This window comes from Aplidium turbinatum, chromosome 17 (assembly GCF_918807975.1).
Source record: "Aplidium turbinatum chromosome 17, kaAplTurb1.1, whole genome shotgun sequence".
Classification (NCBI taxonomy): domain Eukaryota; kingdom Metazoa; phylum Chordata; class Ascidiacea; order Aplousobranchia; family Polyclinidae; genus Aplidium; species Aplidium turbinatum.
In genome coordinates, this window is record NC_137488.1 from 8,333,362 (window position 1) to 8,346,771 (window position 13,410).

The window sequence follows — 13,410 nt, forward strand, 5'->3', positions numbered from 1 at the left end:
ACATCCAGATCGGTGAAACAGAAATTGCACGAACAATCGAAGGTGTTTTGAAAGTCCTAACGCTAAGTGCATTTACCATATTTCTGGCCACGATGCACATTTTTCGTTTCGTGGCTTGGCTTTGTTACTGCAAATTTTTTCGTACAAATCAATTTAATCAATTTGCAGCAGTATTTTGAATTTACGAAAAATTTCATGATGTAAAAAACTTCACTCTGCCTTCCACTCAGTCTGAAGTAAAGTTTGCTTCTTGCTTTTCAGCTTTTGTGGAAGTTGAGCTGTTAGCACAATTTTGGGTGTTTTGATTTCTATCTAAGGGAATGCTTATTTGGATGGAAGAAGATAGTCTGGAGTAGAAAAGAAGATTTAGCCTAAGTAACAGTCTATCAAGGAACAAGGCAGTTTTTTTGAAACAAAACTCAATGGTTTGAACGCCTGCACGAATAGCAAGGTTATTTAATATGGTGGGATTCGGGTATCCTGTCACAGTTCCCAAAGTAAGCCACTGTGGATGCCACTGTCGATGTTGTGAGAATGAGCATGCGACATTAAACATATGCACAGAGCAGTCTGCCTTGCTGCTGATTGTTGGGCATCAGCCCTTCTTTTCTTTCTGCAATTTCGGGAAACACTAAAAGGTGGAAATGCGGAAACGCGGAAATAAGCCGGGCGTGAAATGGCGTATTGTCCGCAGAAGTAGCGATTTAATGCCGATGTGGAAAATGCGGAAATACGATCTTGGCGTCCATATTGTTTAACATAGCAATAACTCAATGATATTTCAACATAAGAAAATGTTCGGTATTGAGTTGTGGCTAAAAATCGCATTTCTGCCTTTATCCTATTTCAATAAATTCCAGTAAATTTTGAAATTTACTCCAATAACTGCGGAATTAAAACAGTCAAAGTATTTAATGACCTCACAATTGCTTCTAAACAATATCTTTCAATAATATTTCAACATAAGATAATGTTCGGTATTGAGTTGTTGGTGAAAATTGCATTTCCGCCTTTTTCCTGTTTAGGAATCCAAGATCGTATTTCCGCGTTTTCTACATCGGTGTTAAAACGTTACTTCTGCGGACAATACGCCATTTCACGCCGGCTGATTTCCGCGTTTCCGCCTTTTAGTGTTGCCCTGCAATCTCTTTAGTTCAACAACGAAAAGTAGCAAGCGGTTTGGCTTGTGTTTTTCTACCAAGAGATATGTTTTGTTCAACTATGAAACAATTTTATGGTTTTCTGGTGCAAGCTAACTAGTGTGAAAATAGTTATCAAATTTTTAGTGTGTGAAAATAGTGTGAGTGCGAAACTAGTGTGAAAATAGCTTGCAAATTTTTAATTTCTTGTTTTATTTATTTTGTCTCAAAAAATTTGCTTAGGCTAAAAACATTTTAGCAAAGTAGTGGGACGCATTCAGTTACGTCTTGAAAGCTGGTGATAGCATGTAGGCTACATTGCACTGGTTAGGCTATAGGCCACTTGCTCTAGTTGCTTACAGTTCCACAATAGGTAAACTGAAACATATACGCTGGTAGGCTATATAGCTTAACGCAATTTGATCAAATACAGTAGTTTGAGCATGCTATTGTTAGAGCAAAATGCCACACGGACGTATTGCAAACTCTATGCCGTTTATACATTATTGATGAGTAGGTTCTGTTTGATCATCTGTTTGTTGGTGACAAGAGCAATACTGCAGTGATCAATTTCAGTGGCTAGATGAAAACTAGTAAAACTAACTTGGAGTTCAAACAAATGAAAACATAAGCAGTAGTGTAGCCAGAAAGCTGCGATGGTGCGTACTGTCATTTATGAGAAGGTCTTCACTGCACTGTATGCTGCAGCTGGTGCGTCCCCAGGCGGAAAAGATACTACGGTACATGCTTCTTCATAAGATTTGTTTAAAAATCTGGCAGGTTAGGTTTAAAAACAAACAGTTTGCTGTTTTTTTCAAAGTAGCTCCAGTACAATACTTTTTTTCATCCATTTAGTTGTCTTTATTTTTTCAATTTTTGAGTTGCCTGACATTTTTAATGTAAGGAGTTTTAATTTGTAAGCTAGATAAATTCCACGAGGTTTCAGAAACGTACAAAAAGAGCAACAGTTTATAGAGACCAATCAATGTTCTGCTGCAAAGAAGTCAAAAGCATCTATTCAAGCAGACCTTATAATAGTTGACAAAGCATGTCGTACCACATATGACACCCTTGCTACAAGAGGGTTTATCAGAGCAGCTGCATTGACGATACGTATGGGAGAAAGGTGAAGCTCTGCGGTGTTGTGAAAATGTTTGTTCCTCGTTGCTTATCAAGTCGTAAATTTGTTTCACTTCAAACAGACCTACGTTTTTATTAGGAAATTGCATGTGGGTATCGAAATCCATATGACAAAAGTTAATCTTGGTTAAGGAGAACACAACATGGTGTTATGTTTTACAAGCAGTATTTAAACATCATAGCTGAAGGACTCCTAATCCTTTTCAAACCAAGCCTTGTACAAAATCGGTAATTTTATCCACTTGTTTGTCGTGATTGCACACAAGCTGTATACAGGAAATCAGTGTAACTCGCAACCCTCACGTCTATACTACAGTACTGCTGCAGTTAATTTTCATCGAAACATCTGGCACTCTGGCCTCATTCTCTTTCTGACGAAACTTCCAGATCGTGTAAACAAAAACCATCCAAATTCAAAACTGGTACCTTAGTCATTCAAATGACACTGTAACAAAAGCAATAAATTGCTTAAACTACGGTTCTATCATACTGCAATAATGCATTGCACACATATAGCTCCCTGCCCGCAAAACTTTTCTTTTTTACATCGTTCCAGCGTCGCCAGACAGAATGTTTCTTTTGTAGATTAGCTTCCACTTTGTATATCAATTAGCTTTTCGATCAAACAATAAACCTGGTGCTATCATCATACATCATTTGCAAGATTCCATGCTTGGGCCTAATAATTCTCCGCTAAATTCGACATATGAAAAGCGTTTATTTAGAACCTGAAAACGTGCGATTTTAGGCGTGTCTACAAAACTAAAATATCACTGGAAATTAAATGAGACTGTTTATCAGATATATCCGATTTAAAAAACATGGTGAGCTTTTCTGCAATATATAAAAAAAATGCCATTGGTTAGTATGATGAATATTTAGCTTTGTGTAGAAGGAGTCGTTGAAACTGAAATACGTTTTATATTCGGATTGGAGTTACCAAAATGTGATAAAATGAAACTATGAGAAGTAGCTTCAGTAGGCTAATGTGAATGTTTCAGTGTAGTGAGCTTCTATAACCCACCCACCTCAATAGTGTGGTGCAGCCATTGTTTTATTGGCATACAGAAGCAAACAGCAAGATGTTTAAAGCTGAAAAAGAGTTGAAAGTAAAATGTGATGAATTGCACATGACTATTCTAAATAAAAAGCAAGAGCCTAAAAAGCTGAAACTGAACTTGTGATGTTCAGCAAATGTTTTGATAACGGCATTTTTCATCTTTATTTCCCCTTTAAAACAATGCACAGAGCAGGAAATCTCCAGATGGTTCATTATAACATATTGTCAACATCTCGAATAATCAGAAGAAAGCATGCGCCTGCTCTACTTACAACAGCCGGATATGATGTGCAGTTAAATCTGTAAGGAAGCCTGTCAAACGAACTCTGCAGCTAGCAAGCTGCTTACTTTAGAATGATTGTTGCTGAGAGGTTGAGTTGCTCCCTAGCAATGTGAATATGAAGTGAAATTAACTGTAAGAAAATTTTTTGACGTGTTTATTGTGTTGCATTTACTGCATGCAACTGAAAGCGATTAGAAAGCTTGCATATAGAATTATGGTCCATGAAAACTAGCAGCAGCAGAGCTCGAATTTAAATGTTTGTGCGTTTTAATCAGGGCTTTTTCGCAACTACTAATATTTGTCTCAAACATGCATTAACTCAAGTTATTTGTTGATTTGTTGATTTTGTTGATTTGGTTTAAAATATTGCTCGATCACTGAAAATGGTTAACCAGAGTTACATCAAGGTTTAAAAACCTAATTACTTCAATGCAAATAGCCAGTTAAGTCTAACAGGAAAAGAAGTTACTTGTTGACGCTGAAAGATTATTTTATCAATCAAAATTTTCACTAAATGAGATGTCTGATTGACAGGTTGTTTTCGAGGGTGTGACTGATGAGCAATGTTGTACGCGTCAATGAAATAAATTGACGGAGTCAGCGTCAGCGCGAATTGTGTAAAAACTTTACAGCGTAAAACAGCCTACTGCGTCAGCTCTTAAAGAAATTGACGGCGTCAGCGTCAGCGCTAATTTCTAGCGCTATTTTAGCCAGGGTCTCACAAAGCGGAAGTATGTCAATCAAGTGTAGGCTAACAATAGCTATAAAGAGCAGGTTTTATGTTTTGAGACTGTATTGTAATTAGCTGCTTAAGCTTATTAGTTACTTCTTTGTAGAAACAAAAGCATTTCAAAACGTTTGTCTGACAACCTGCTGCGTTTGGGACGCATAATGTCCTTTCCAAGCGAAATGCGTTCCACAACAGCGTTGAATGGTATTGGTGTGTTGCATTTCAAAAACAAGCCTTGAAAACGTTAGGCTACTGTGATGGCTTAGCATATAGCCTACGGTAAATCTTATTTGAACGAGGTTCACTGCACCAACATCGCTCTTTTCAAGGGGATAGAGCTCTTGAAATAAAGTTTCTTCAACCGCCGCAATGACATTCATTGATTTTTTGCTTTCTCTCTCTGATCCCTCGTTCTCGATACTGCTCACGATATGAGTGATCACCATTTGGCGAACTTCTTCCGCTTGTATTACAGGGAGCCATTCCAACCAACGCGAAAGCCGGTAATTCGGATGAGTCGCGCTGGCCAGAATACATTGTGAAACTCTCATTGTAAAACGAAATTTTCCATGAAAACAAAAAATGACACATAGCGCTTGACGCTTAAAATCGGCAAAATAGTTGACGGCGCTATCACTTCCGTCAACTAAAAAATAAACTGACGGCGCTAGCCTCAGCGTCAACAAAAAGTTGACGCCGTCAACGTACAACACTGCTGATGAGGGACAGGCCGCTACCTTCTCTAGCAAATTAAATATCAAACCTAGACCAATTTTGTGCATATTTTTTATTCAAAATTCTACATTTCGACAATGAAGCTAATGGTCTATTATAATTACGTCTCTCTTTTTGGCAGTACGAATTGTCGTCATCGTCGTGTGAGCCTCTGGGGTCGAGGGACTATCTTTTTATCACACCAGATTCACAGTGCTCCCGGGCTAAGCTGGAAAGCTACTGGAGGACAACCAGTATTTTGTTGCATTATTCCAGACATGCAGACTTTCCACTCTATTAGGTGGCTTGAAGATGATGCAATCGTTGATCCTGTGGTCTGCAATTAGTTCCTCAGCACCACATTCACAAGTAGAGAAAGAAGTCATTCTCCATTGGTGCATAGTTGAGCGGAATAGCCCGTCGCCCGTCAGGAGGCGGTTGAGGGGTAATCCCCTATCTTTTGTACTGTCAGACCGGTGGTAAGGGTGTCGTCATCGAGGATGAACGAATAGAGTCTGGTGGTGTTTGACTTGGCGCTACCGATTATATTAGCTAAAAAAAAATTTGTTCAACCATTTATTTAGATGAATAATAAATTTCAGTTACCAATTTATTTTATTACAGAACTGATTCTATTTTACAAACAGCGTATTTATTCTAAGATATACTTATATGTCAGCATAGAAAATTTGTCATGAAAACACTTGTGAAACTAAAGATGCATTTTTCTTCAATGCTGCTTGTCCTTTTAAAATTTACTCATAGTTCGAATTCAGAAGGAATAACGTCATCTTTAAACATTGGATGCACAATTACGACTTCTGATTCCACAATACCAGCTTCGCATGAAATGTAAGTGAACTGTGGACTGGTCTGATATCAGGAAGTATTGCAGCAGTAGCGTAGGCTATCATATGCAAAAGACCTTTCACAAAGGGCTAGAGTAGGCAACGTTATAATTTGCCATAACATTATTTGCCTTCAAATTGGTTGTAGTTACTACAGAGCTGAACTATCTTGTGGCATTGCAGTTTTTATGCTGCAATGTTAGCTGCTCGTAAAGGAGAAAGTGCCACCAAAAAACCTGTTACCTAATTCCGTCACGTCACTATTATTTTGTGGGCTCTCTATCTCAAAAGTTTTTTTTAACTATGTAAGCAATTTTTTGGTTTAATTTGTAAACTAAATACCTACGAGCAAGCAAGAATTGCTTATTTTGTACTGTTGTAATTTTGAAGTATACTGTAAGTAAAGGTAAAGGTTATTCAAATGTAAAATTGTGCAATATGCTACCAATGAAAATGTTTTTATTGAATTGTTTTTAGTTTATGTTCTATTTGAGTTGTCAATAAAAGCAAAAAGTTCGAAAAACAAACTACGACTATGTCTTAAAAAAAGAAATCACAGAAATGAAGATTTTTATGAGTTAGTAAAGTGAATAAAAATTACATAACAGAGTAGGGGAAATGTGGAACCTATGGAACGGTTTTTGTTAATTGGCCACAATGTCCACAAATTAAATTAAAATTTTCTAATTTTTTTTTACATTATTTTGGGACTAACCTACCTCCACAATTAATTAATTTTTTTTCTTTTGATAATTTATGACAAGAAACTTTTAAAAAGATATCATTGTTTTAAAGGTCCCATCCATGTGTCACCAATGAAACACTTAATGGGACCTTTGGAACAGTATTTAAACACTCCTGAAAACATGCTATCTGGAAATTTTAAATTTTTGTATCATTCGCAAAACATGTTTAGCAAACAAAACAAGAGTTGCCAAGTCTTATTTTTGAGTATTTTAGATAAAAATAAAAAAAATAAAAAATTTACAAGTAAAACAAATCTAAAAAATAAATAAACAAAGGCACAATGCAGACTTGGGCTCATTGTGTTTAAAACATCAGTTACAGTTTTCTGCAATTATTATTCAGAAAATAGACCGATTTTGATTTATTTGTCTTAAAAGTAGGCAAAACCTAAAAGACAAAGGTTCGATAAAACGCTTGGAAATAGTCCATTTCATTGGTCCCACATAGTCAAAAAATGTAAAAACGACATTGTAACTTATGTATGCTCAGCTTGGATAGGCTAAACGTATATTCACCTTTTAGTTTAATACTTTTACTTGTCAATGTGTCACAACTTATGGGTATACAGTAGGTTTAGTCGGACTAAAGAAAATTCCTTACATAAAGAGAGCAAAAGAACTTGTTTTTACCTATGAAATCACGCAAATGTTATTCACAGCCAAAAAAAAGAAATCTCCACTATTCTGGTTTTGATTTGAAATAGTTATAGAATTGATGTTTCTCATTCGGAAAAAGTCTTTACATTTTACAGGGAACTAAATAACCCGATGTTTCATTGGTCCCCCTGTATCCATAGGTGCCACATCTTTCCTATTTATGCTTATTTCGCTCGCAAAACATTTTGAAAGTAATTTTAGTTATAGTTTTGTTTTGTTTTTCTACAACTGCATAATTATGTACGTATGTACAGTTGTAGTTTTTGTTTTGTCTAATTTTTTTTTTCATTTCAGGGAGTGGTATGAAATGCCTCTACCTCATTTAATTTGTACTGGAGCAAATCAAACCCAACTTGTTGTTGAAAGTCTAAATGTTCAAACAGTCAAAAGCATCACTTTATCAGAGACTGACTTAGTGGAGCTACATATCGATGATTTGAAGGTCTTTATAAGTCTCGAAAAATTGAAGATTAGTTCTAACCGTTTGCAAAGAGTTATTCCGTCAAAAGAAAATCTGCTTCTTCCAAATGTTACCTACGTATCTTTTACGTGAGTTTTGATGTGTGGGTTTACGTTCACCACCCGATTTTACAGTGCATAGCTCGTTAATTAACGGAAATAGGCCAAAGACCGATTTTACTACCGATTTTAAGAAAATGACTTGAGAATGTTTTTATGTTTTGATAGAACCTGAACGCCTGTCTTTTTTTTGTGTTATTTGAGTTTGTACCAAAGGATTTGCACCTTGTTAGGCACCTGGTTTTCATTTTCCATAAATTCTCTGTACCCCATCTACTTGCAACGAAAGAACGAAGCAATAGAGGGGCATGCAACTCAGTATTTTATTTGTGTATAGCCTATCCTAAATTACTCAGAAAGTGGTTGATTCCAGCTTGCGGAATCATCACAGGTTACACACGTTCTTTTGTGACAAATAAAGAAAATACCCGGACAGCAATTGTCTGATGACCAATTTAAGTGTAGGCAGTGGTGGGATTTGGCCGGTAGGCTACGCACCGGTTCCGCCGAACCGCTTTCTATAAATAATATATTTTTCGAAACCTGTTCATGGATAACTTTTTCGAGAGTGCCTAATATACCGGTTGGTAACTATAAGTTGCTAATTAGATTGAATTCTACCACTGAGTGTAGATTATATGCTTACCGGGATTGCAAAGCCAGATTAAAGACATTGACCAACTCCGAGTCCACAACCATCATGCTTAGCCTATGCTTCCACAAATGTACTTTAGCATTTGTTTACGGTCCAATGCCAATCAGCTAAAGTGATGAGGAGCCAAAAATATTTAAATTCATTTAGAATAACATCGTCGTCGTGTGAGCCTCTGGGGCCGAGAGTTTATCTTTTTACCACACCAGATTTACGATGTTCCAGGAATATACTGAAAGGCTACTAAAGAGCAGCCAGTCTGTGGTTTCATCATCCATGACGAGCAGACTTTCCACTCCGTTAGGTGGCTTAAAGATGGTATACAGTCATTGATGGTGTGATCTGCGGTCTGTTCCTCGGCACCACATTTACAGGATTAGGAAGAGGTCATTCCCCATTTGTGCATATGGTTGAGCGAAAATGCCCGACGCCTGCATAAAGACAACCGATGCGCACCCACACTGTTTCTGCAGTGTCAGGCCGATGTGTTTCTGCAGTGTCAGCGCCAGATTTGAAATAACAATAACTCGCAATGATACCATACTACTATGAATAGCAATTAACATATTGTTCATACAATTGTTGTAGCATAAGTGTCAACTTTAAACAATGTAGTGCATATTTTTAAACAATAAAATATTGTCACACATAGTCATTGTCACCAGAAGTCACAGGCCTATTAGTAGACTATATAGGTCCATACCTTCGGTCACTCGTAGCCTACAGTGAACGTTCTTTGGCCTATGCTGCGCTGTTCCCTATCGCGAAACTTTCAAGCTGCTTCTGTTTAGGAACAACTTTCTTTCGTTCGTTCCAACTCAAGCCCTTCAAGCCTTCCCAAATTTGAACGTGCTTGTTCTTCATAGAAACGTCATTTCTCAGATTTACCAAGATGATTTCAGATTTAATTTGCATTTGATGGTAAGTTGAAAAACTGACTAAAGACGTTTCAAGTACCAAACACAATTTGAATAACTTTATGTGCTAATTAAATTTTATAATCGTACATTAGGTACAAGGTTACATAAAAAAAAAACATTTTATCTGAATCAACTGAATCAACCTGTAGATTAAATTTTTTTATTTTTTCCTACTGTTCAGCATCTTTTTCTTGGTTGGAACCCGATACTGACATTTCATGACGAATGGATGAGCACGACACATCTGAACACGCTCCACATACGTGGATGCAAGTTGAAAAAAATTCCAGAACGCATCAAGTCCTTGTCAAGTAAAGTCAATTATAACAAGTATAGTTTGCGCATCTTTATCCCTTTATCCTCACTAAAATAGCTTGCAAACTTATGAAATAACAATGAGTCGTATAGCCTACTGGTAGGCTACGTGTTTTTCAAAGGGTTGTACCTGGCCTGCTGCAGTAGCATTGTAATTTATTGTTTTAAAATGTTCAAAACGCTATGAAATTTAATCGTCAGATGTGAATGTTAAAAAATTTTAGTGAAAATAATCTTATCAAACAGTTTTGGAACCTTTTTATCCCCAAAGACTATATCCTGATGCAATGTCAAGGGCTCCTAGTACACAAAACCATCAGTAGCCTATATCGGTTTAATTTTCTTGAAATTTTGTGTTTTGGTTATCATCTCAAAAGTCAGTGAATTTAGTATTTGACTTAAAATGGTTTTATTAGATTAACTTTCAAGCGAGAGCGAAAATATCGATTGAAAATGTTAACCCACTTTAAAACTTCCGTGATAAAATATTAAGCTACTTAACTTGTCGACATTCACTTCAGTTCAGTTTGTTTTTATTTCTGGCCATTACAACGAAAAACAATATATGCCCAACATAGCAAAGGTCCAGAAAAAGGTAGAAGCGATAAAACACGGACTTTATAACGTGCATGATATCAAAGCTGGACAATTAGTTTAAAATATGGCTTGGTCACAATTGTTTCGGTCCGCATTTATTTTTGAATTGGAAATACAACTGATGTTCTGCGTACAGTAAGTACAAAAGTAGACTAATTTTGACTATGCTTTCAAAATTACTCTTGAATTACTTGAGAGGCGGTCTAACTCTAAACTGTGTTTTTTAGAGTTACAATTTGCTGATTTGTCGGAAAACCTGATTGAGAGCCTTCCAGCCAACGCGTTTTCGAGCTGCACATCTCTTCAGAGACTTCAGATGGCGTCAAACAAGATCAAAAATATTTCAATAGGAGCTTTTAACGGTATTGCAACTACTGTTGCTTGACGTCTTGTAATAACAATAACTTAACAACAACAAGTATTATTCCTAAAAACATATTTTAAACTTGGATTGATTACTCTCTAAAAATAGCTTTATCATCTGCTAATCTTTTTCATTAAAAATGTGATAAAGCGGGTCAACGCAATCATGTTCACCCACTGCGTATTCTCCTAACTACGTTCACTACATCTTTTTCATAATACCACAACCACAGTTATAGTTACACCATTGACGCTGCATGGACTTGACAAAATTCAGTTTCTTTTCGTTTCTCTTCCGTTCATTCTGATTGGTCGAGCATTCCGGCCATTTTGCTCATAAATTTCGAAACAGCTTGCCTACTTTGAAGCTGCTTTTAGGATCATTCTACTGCAGAGGTTAGAAACCCTGCTTCTGTCGCCCTTTTAACTTAACTTTATTCAAACAATTCTTTCATTCAGGCTTGCGCAACCTTGCCATTTTGGATCTTTCTGACAATTTCATTGACCATTTATCTGAAGGAACATTTGATCATTTCAATAAAGACGATTTGGACATTAATCTTTACGAAAATCCAATCAATTGCAACTGTAAGATGGCATGGATCACATCATGGCTGGAAGATGTGAGAAATAATTGTGTTTTGATTTTTAAGACGCTTTATTGATTTACAGATTGTTTTGTAAGCGTTTGATTTTGTGATTACGACGAAAACTCATCAACGGAAATAAAACTCACTTTAGGGAAAACAAAACCAAGTGTTGGTTACTGTTGTATTTCACTGTATTTAATGTAGCCTATGTTAAAGTCTTGAAAATGATTGTTTCGTGAGCAATTAAACATCAACACTGCCAATTACCTTATTTCAACTAAAAATTTTGTGTAGTGGTAGATTATTATCAATTGTCGTCTTTTTAAGAAGAACACTGCCATATGGTTCACTGAAATGCCAGTCGAAAGCTCGTTTTGTCTCGGTGGGCACTAGTTATTGGATATCATAATAAAGAAATAACAAAAAACATTTGTTATAATCATGTGCCTTACAAAGAGACGGCGCAGTGGTTTCAATAAGTGTCGAACCGATTCCTGATAGCATTATGTTCTATTCCATGATATTGTAACCTACTGAACCTCTTTTCAGTATTACATTATAGTAGATTATTGTCAGAAAATTGAACATGTATATCAACAACTACGAAACAAGCTCTCCACTTTGTACAGCCTGGCCAATTGTTTGATAGTTATCATTTAAGTTCGCATAGTAATGGCCAATAGCCTCAACAGATGGGTCAACGCTGTGTATCCGTGTCCGAAGAATTATTGAGGCCACAAACTTTTTCTGACGATCTAAAAACGGAGAAAAGGCAGCGTATTCTAAGTCCTATTGTTTTTTTTTACATATTTTTCGTTTGAGGGAGCAGGTCTTTAATTTGTACCGGACCTAAATTGTCCTTTCAACAATTTGCTTTAAGTAACTATTAAACTACAAAGGCCAGTTTGTTTTCTTAGATGAAAGACATCAACATAGCAACTGAAATCCGTTTGAAATGCAACCAGCCTGCTCGGAATCATGGAAGGAAGTTTCATCAGTTATCATCAGATGACTTCACCTGCCAATATGATGACATCCCATGGAGAGGTATAGGCTAGTATATAAAGTAGCCTTTATTTTTCATTTTGTAAACTGTTCTGGTCTATGCAGATTTATCACTTGACCTCAATCAGAACATAAAATTACGTAGATTATGGCATAAATGCTAAAGTTGTTCAAGTAGATTATTTTTTTAGTTTTACTTCTAAGTTAGCTTATCGGCAATTTTTATCCTACATCTTTACTTTTAACCAAAATAAAAGCCCTGCTTTAAAGCGCACAGTATATGCGACAAAAACCTTTGAGAAACTCATTGCCGTCTCAGTATTTTAATACAACCAATAATATGAAATTTCGTGGTCTGTTTTGTGAAGGTTGTGGTGAAGAACCGGCAAGAAAAATTGTCCCAGCCAAAAGGCTGTCTCGAAGTTGCCCAACTTCATGTGTATGTTATGATGAGAATGGAATGCAATACTCACCCAAGCCACCAGAGAATTCCACCAACGTTGAAGACAATTCGAAATCGTAAGAAAATATAATGCGTAACATAAGTTATGGTAGAGGATAAGAAATAGAAATAGTAAGAAGTTCCCTCAATATTACACTTTGCTTTATTCTTCCTAGTGTTTACAGTACTTAGAAGAATCTAGTACTGAATGGCCTGTCTTGATTTCTTCCTCCAATAAAGAAAAATGTACTTTCAACAATCGTGTTAGGACAAAAAAGATTCCATTTTGTAATGTCAGTAAACTGCTTAATTTCAAACGTATATACTGGATATATTTCAAAAGCTTATTTTTTGGCCTTCTTAATCTTTTTAAAAATAGCTTCGGTAATTAAACCATGTTTTTGTTGTTGTTCAGAAGACATGGGAGTCCACAGGAGTACCCCAAAGTAAAATGCTCAGATGCTGCTCTTAAAAGAATTCCAAAACCAATACCCATGAATGTGAAGACACTTAGCTTGCATGGAAATAAACTCAACGTTTTAAAAGTCAAGCATTTAAAACCATACAAGAATCTTGTTGTTTTGGATGTTCGTGGTATGCCTTAAGAACGTTGGATATATGCAAGTTCTTTGGTTTTCTTAAAAATTTTAGTTCAACAACCAACTGTTTGTTTTCGTTGTAGGCTATATC

General features: G+C 36.2%; 1 protein-coding gene across 1 annotated transcript; it reads left to right on the forward strand.

Annotated features, from left to right (window-relative positions):
• Positions 1 to 7,624: 7,624 nt before the first annotated feature.
• LOC145786153 (uncharacterized) lies at positions 7,625 to 13,325 on the forward strand. The gene is made up of 8 exons (XM_082597804.1): positions 7,625 to 7,866; positions 9,280 to 9,409; positions 9,590 to 9,719; positions 10,548 to 10,682; positions 11,143 to 11,306; positions 12,191 to 12,320; positions 12,647 to 12,797; positions 13,136 to 13,325. The coding sequence occupies exons 1-8, from the start codon at positions 7,625 to 7,627 to the stop codon at positions 13,323 to 13,325; spliced, it is 1,272 nt and encodes a 423-aa protein (XP_082453930.1).
• Positions 13,326 to 13,410: the final 85 nt, after the last annotated feature.

Bases quoted from the DNA above. Each gene is read 5' to 3' on its own strand.
- LOC145786153 (XM_082597804.1), top strand. From the start codon at position 7,625: ATGCCTCTACCTCATTTAATTTGTACTGGAGCAAATCAAACCCAACTT. The intron at 9,720-10,547 runs GTAAAGTCAATT...TGTGTTTTTTAG, and splicing joins ACGCATCAAGTCCTTGTCAA to AGTTACAATTTGCTGATTTG. The intron at 10,683-11,142 runs GTATTGCAACTA...TCTTTCATTCAG, and splicing joins TTCAATAGGAGCTTTTAACG to GCTTGCGCAACCTTGCCATT.